This window comes from Watersipora subatra, chromosome 10 (genome assembly GCF_963576615.1).
Source record: "Watersipora subatra chromosome 10, tzWatSuba1.1, whole genome shotgun sequence".
Classification (NCBI taxonomy): Eukaryota; Metazoa; Bryozoa; class Gymnolaemata; order Cheilostomatida; family Watersiporidae; genus Watersipora; species Watersipora subatra.
In genome coordinates this window covers 47,202,946-47,208,945 of record NC_088717.1, presented here as the reverse complement: position 1 = coordinate 47,208,945, position 6,000 = coordinate 47,202,946, and the positions used below count along the sequence as shown (strand labels likewise).

General features: G+C 37.2%; 1 protein-coding gene across 1 annotated transcript; it reads right to left on the bottom strand.

The window, feature by feature from the left end:
* Window positions 1–5,216: 5,216 nt before the first annotated feature.
* Window positions 5,217–5,603, bottom strand: LOC137407152 (RNA-binding protein 6-like). Its single transcript, XM_068093754.1, has one exon. The coding sequence runs from the start codon at window positions 5,601–5,603 to the stop codon at window positions 5,217–5,219; it is 387 nt and encodes a 128-aa protein (XP_067949855.1).
* Between the last annotated feature and the right edge of the window lie 397 nt (window positions 5,604–6,000).

Below are 6,000 nucleotides of genomic sequence, written 5' to 3'. Positions count from 1 at the left end.
TTAGTATAATAATGAATAAAGGAATACAAATGAGCTTACATTTGTAATGTCAGATTTGCTATCAGTAGTAGACAACTCCATGGTCTAAACATTCCCAAACCAGTCAGCCCCCTGACAAACATACAGGTCACGAGTATCCTTAACCTCATCAGAACTTCTGCTAAGTCCCTCCAAGCTAGGTGGTGTACATCATTTTTGGTAGTGCTGCCAATTTTAGTAGCCTTAGTAACCATAACTGCCTTAACAACATTCTTGCTGGTCTCAATATCATCACTTCTGGCAGTGGTATAAGTACATTGTACGGTTCTTGTCATGTCAGCCAGGCACTCCAAGGCCTAGCACATCAAACTTTTTTAGCCTGATGACTTCATCAGAATGATGAATTACCAGCAGAAATAGGTTTAAGCATCAACATTGTAACTGGCTTAACACTTTTTAACTTCTTCTTGAACAACTTTGATGTAGTGCCTAGGTCATTCAAACCAATTTGTATCCTCATTAATTGGTTTAAATTTGCTCTCACATGCTGCATTTAAAATATACAATAATTTTGGCTGTTCCAACCCAGCTGTGCTAAAAAACATTTTTCTCATTCCTCAATCTCATTTTTAAGAGTCATAGTTAATAGGCAGACAGTTAGTTAATAGATAGTTAATAGTCATTGCAGACATTTAATTTTTAAAGTATTTTCCTACGCCTAATGTGGTTTCCGTTATGATAGAAAATGTGAGCTTGATCATTACATTTTTTAGAACTTGGGCTTGTCAATGCATGAGATATGACCTAAAAGTTCGACCATCTCTATAGCAGTCTTAAAATGACAAGCCTTACTTTCACCTTCAAACATAAATTCTTTCTCAGGTCAAGTAGAAGCATTATGATAAGGTTGATAGTCATGTAGGAGCTTTTGACCAGATTCCATGACTAACCGAAAGCTCTTTACTTAAAGTCCTACCCTGAAGAATCTCACAGCAAGAGACGACAACTTATCAGCTAAGGGCATGTGGCCTATAAAAGTCAATTCCATTAGCCAGCCTGTACCCACTTTAGCACAAAGTTTCATCATAGACTGAACTGTCTCTCAAGTTTTTTATGACTGGCCATTAACTGTCACATGCAAAGGGAGCTGACGGTGTGTTTACCACTCTTAGATTAAAGAGTTACAGAAATGTCTCAAATCAGGGGTTGCCAACTAAAGTCCATTGTCTGACACACTTCTATCTTTAATGATCGCCAAACACCTATGCCTTCTACCAATGGTTTTGCAGGCAGAAATTTGTTGACGTAATTGAACATTGCGAAATAGTCAGCACCTTCAATGAAAAGCAGACTGATTTTTAGAGCTTAAACAAAGGAAACATAAATAGTCGATGATGGCATAGACACTTTTTCCTCTTTGGATTTCTCTCTGATGGCACAGCTAAGAGGTTAAACTTCTATCTTTTCTTCTTTTCATCCTTGGCTAAAAACGCTGAGTATGAGCTCTTTTGTACTTTTGTAATGTTCTGGTTACTCTCTGGTGTTCACTGTGCAATGAGTTCACAACAATGTCACATATTTATCACTTAAAAATATGCATGACTACCGAAGTCTGAGCGCGTCATTTTTATGAGCATTTTAACCGCGATTACTTTTAGCCAATTTTAATCTTGAACCATCTTGGCAGTCAGATCTTGTAAAACACAAAGAAAATTTCAGTAATTACTCAAACAATTGAGTAATGTCGATACTTTCTGGTGAGGTTGTTTAAAGTTTGAAGTGAGCGAACATTTGAAGGTTTGTTTTGTTGCGATTCGGCCAGATGAGTTTTCAGTCGTGTTTTAGAAGTTACCATAGGTTTTATCGAGGTGCAATAGGTTTGAATATAAGTGTGACAGGAACCCGTACAAAAGTCTAACAAGGCAAGTTATTGTGATGTGAAAAATTGAACCAGTTATTATTGCTGCATTTTATTGCAATTCCAAATACTCATTTTTCGAAAGCAAGTTTTGGAATCAAAACACACATTCCTTTTGAGCATCAGCAGTCATAGCGCAATAGTTTTGGTAATTATCTCCTCTTATGCCTTCCTATAAATTTATAGGGGAATATTTACAAGAATCTACATGTATAGTACCAAAAGAATGGTTTCACTACGGATATTATCATGACATTAGATATACTGTGTTTTCATTTTTTGAATTAGTTCAGAGTTGCTAGTCGCAGACAAAATCATGCCATACCGTTTTAATGATTTGGGATCACACTACAGATTCTTTCAATTTTCGTAAGTATACCACGAAACAAAACTTGTTAACGTAGACTGGCTTTTGGATCACGGTCACTTTTTAATTTATGAAAAGTCAACCAAGAGCACTAAAAAGTAACTATGTTGTAATCCTCATATATCTGAGCGACTCATCATTTGTATGTAAATGTTAACGTAGAAGCAAAAAGTCAAATGAAACAAAAGTGAGCTGCAGGATAACTTTTTTTGTAGCAGAGATCCACATAGTTGTGTACTAAAGTTTTCTACTAGTGTAGCCAAGTATTATCAATCTGAAGCTACTAGTAGCAAGCATTTCCATGATGCCAAACTTTCTTCCAGCGAGTGAATTTGCACAAAGCTAGTTAGAGAAAACTGTGTCAAAAATAAATAGACCGTTTCAATGATTCAGAGTGGAAGAAACTCTGAAACCATTCAAAGCCTGGAGAAGCAGTGATTGGCACAAAAACACTGCCTAAACCTTTTACTATATGCCAACACATAAATCAATCAGCTCATGGGATTCTCCTATATTAGACCGAAGGCCGATTGATTTACCCAAAACCAGCACAGTAACTGGTTGATGATACCTGTCCACCAGCATCTAGCCAGGCCTCATGAACTTGACTAAAGATCTTGGTGAATAATGTTGACTAAGAAATTTTATTAAACCCATCACTCATAGTCTGGCAATGTTTGCATAGGCCATCATGCGTGTCTCATTTTTTTCTCCGAGAAACTACAGGCATAGCTATTAATTGAGTTTTAAGACGATCATTTTGGTTATGTGAAATTCACGCAAACCTTTTAAAGGACATCAATAGAATTCCGCTTGATGATACATTCAAAGGAGGAACTCATATGTGTACGAGTTCCTCCTTAGTCTTCATTTGCCTTCTACATTACTTGCCTTGCCTTTCTTGAGAGTAAGGTACTTGCTGCAAGTCATCAATCTAAAAGCCTGGTCAGCCACATCCTGATAACACGCATCGCCCACATACATATGGAGCAAATATTTGCTTAGACTATGTACACCACAGCTAAATAACTGTATCGAGTTAAAAATTAAACTTACCAATAAAAATTGGTTCTACCCGTGCGACGGCCATGAAACCTTTGCTAGAATTTTCAGTATTTTAGTAAAGTATTGTGAGAATATTGGCATAGCACCAAAATTCATCGATGATTTGTGATGTCACAGATGTTTGCATTGCTACATTTTACTCCAAAGAAAAAATGCTACTAAATACACAAAAGTAAGTTATATTGTTAAAAAAGATTTTAATGCATTTAATTACAAAAAATATTATCTCATATCTGTTGTAAACTATTCCAATATAGAATAGCGACTATTGCATGTATGCTGTTAGTGAGAACACCTTTGTCCTTTTATAAATAGCTTTTTTGTAAAGCCCTTTCTTAATGTTGTTTGAAAGCCAATATTAATCGTAAAGTATTTGAGATCGATATAATCAATTGTTGAAGCCAATCGCAGACGTATTTTTTTATCTTTCTCGACCAACCAACAACTGACTTGTTTTGAAATGTACACTAAAAACTTGACGCCGATACGTTTCTAGCACATTAGATACGTTACGGACTCACTTCGTCGGTGTGTAAGAAAGCCTTAAACCACTGTATGCTTAGTCTGCTCTACTAAAATTGATGCATTCTCAATTATTCAGCTCAAGGCTATTAAAATAGCTTTTCTATATCCATATTCTGAACCATTAAACATACATGCAAACTTTTTAAAGAGATTGTGCAAAGGCATATAGTCCATAGCCTTTTGTCTATAAGGGAGTGACATACTGCACTCATGATAGATGTCAATAGTAATGCTACCTTTCTTCATGCTTCATATTATTCTGCTTTTTCTTACCGAAACTGAAATATGTATTTTGTTAATATCGATAATGAATCACTACTTTTTGTGGTTTCAGCGTAATCTTTGTACCTGCTTCACTCAGAAGTGAAAAATAGTTGCTTTTTTCAATTATTGAAACATCCCTTGGCAGGTGGCAGTTTACTATTCATAGTCAAAGATCAAATTACTAAGAAAATATTTTGATGAAAATGAAAGGAATATCCATAAATAGCTGGAGTTTCATATTTTGTGTTAACAAGCTGACCTGTTCATTTTAGCTATTCTGCACATGTTGAACATGATGACACCAATTTAGACTCGCCTGGTAGAAAGATGTTAATATGTGGCAGTTGCAATGAGTAGTTTCACTGTTGGTGCATCGTTATGAAACCAGATATTTTGATCCTTTTACTGGTGTTGTGGATTATGAATGGCAATGTAGGATGGGTGATCCTTTAGGTTAGGTTTTTTATTTACATACATGACGCAAGATTCATGCTATGGCATATGTATAAATATGTATAAGCTATATGGTTATGATGAAGTTTTAAATCTGTTTGTATCAACTGGTATTGGTCTGTTTGTAACCTCTTATTGGTATGACGAGAGAGGAGCTTTTTTTGTTTTCATTATAGCCAATTGGCAGCTCGAGCCATCAGGGTGGTATTTTTATTATGTATTTTATGTGTTTCTAGTGTACATGTTTAGAAATATTTGGATACTTATTTGTATTGTAGATATTTTTTATTTATTCTGGGCTTAGCATGAGTGAGGTAGTGTATAAGGCGTTTTTCTTGATATCAAAGACTATGTGAATATAATACGGACATTGTGTCAGTTATGCTGGCCTAACATGCGTATTCTATTTTTAAGCAACTGATTTTGCATAAGTGCAAACAAAAAAATGAAAAAAAGTTAAGTTGTAGATACTGCACAGTAAGAAGATTTGATTGTTGATAATGATATGATGTTCTGGAATGTGATCCACCGAGAGCTGAGACTAGGGCTGAGCTAAGCCAAGCCAGGCTGTGCTCAGCCATGTGGAATAACGAGGTGAAGAAAATTAAGCCGATCAGAGCCAATCTGAGCCAAGCCAAGCCAAGCCTAGTCCAGTCCAGTCCAGTCCAGTCCAGTCCAGTCCAGTCCAGTCCAGTCCAGTCCAGTCCAGTCCAGTCCAGTCCAGTCCAGTCCAGTCCAGTCCAGTCCAGTCCAGTCCAGTCCAGTCCAGTCCAGTCCAGTCCAGTCCAGTCCAGTCCAGTCCAGTCCAGTCCAGTCCAGTCCAGTCCAGTCCAGTCCAGTCCAGTCCAGTCCAGTCCAGTCCAGTCCAGTCCAGTCCAGTCCATTCCAGTCCAATCCAATCCAGTCCAGTCCAGTCCAATCCAGTCCAGTCCAGTCAAGTCCAGTCCAGTCCAGTTCAGTCCAGTCCAGTCCAGTCCAGTCCAGCCAACAAGAGGAGGGGCTACCCGCTATATAAGCTTGACCGTTTGTCATAGAAAAGCAGAGCTGATCTGCACCTGTTATACGACTTGTTGCATGCTATTCTTGTAACCACATTATACTAATCAGATAAAATATATGTATGAACTTTTGCACCGAGTCTTGTACTGGTGTAGCAGCAAAGGTAGCTCACCAAAACCTTTACAATAATATTATATTAAAGGTCTCGCAGGCTCTCTCAACCTGTTGCTTGGCTTAAAGGCTACAATTTCCCATCTGTAACTTTTGAGCAGCAGAATTTTGACTATTATTTTATTGCCAGTCTGGCAGAGCAATCCATCTTTATCATATCTTTCACCCGATTTTGCCATTGTCTCACTGATAAGATGATCACAATTAATCTCTTTCTACAACACATCACAACTATTACATACCACATTACAAAGCATGA

What these genes read in the sequence shown, in the direction of transcription:
- LOC137407152 (XM_068093754.1), bottom strand. Translation starts at nt 5,603, where the DNA reads ATGACAAACGGTCAAGCTTATATAGCGGGTAGCCCCTCCTCTTGTTGG.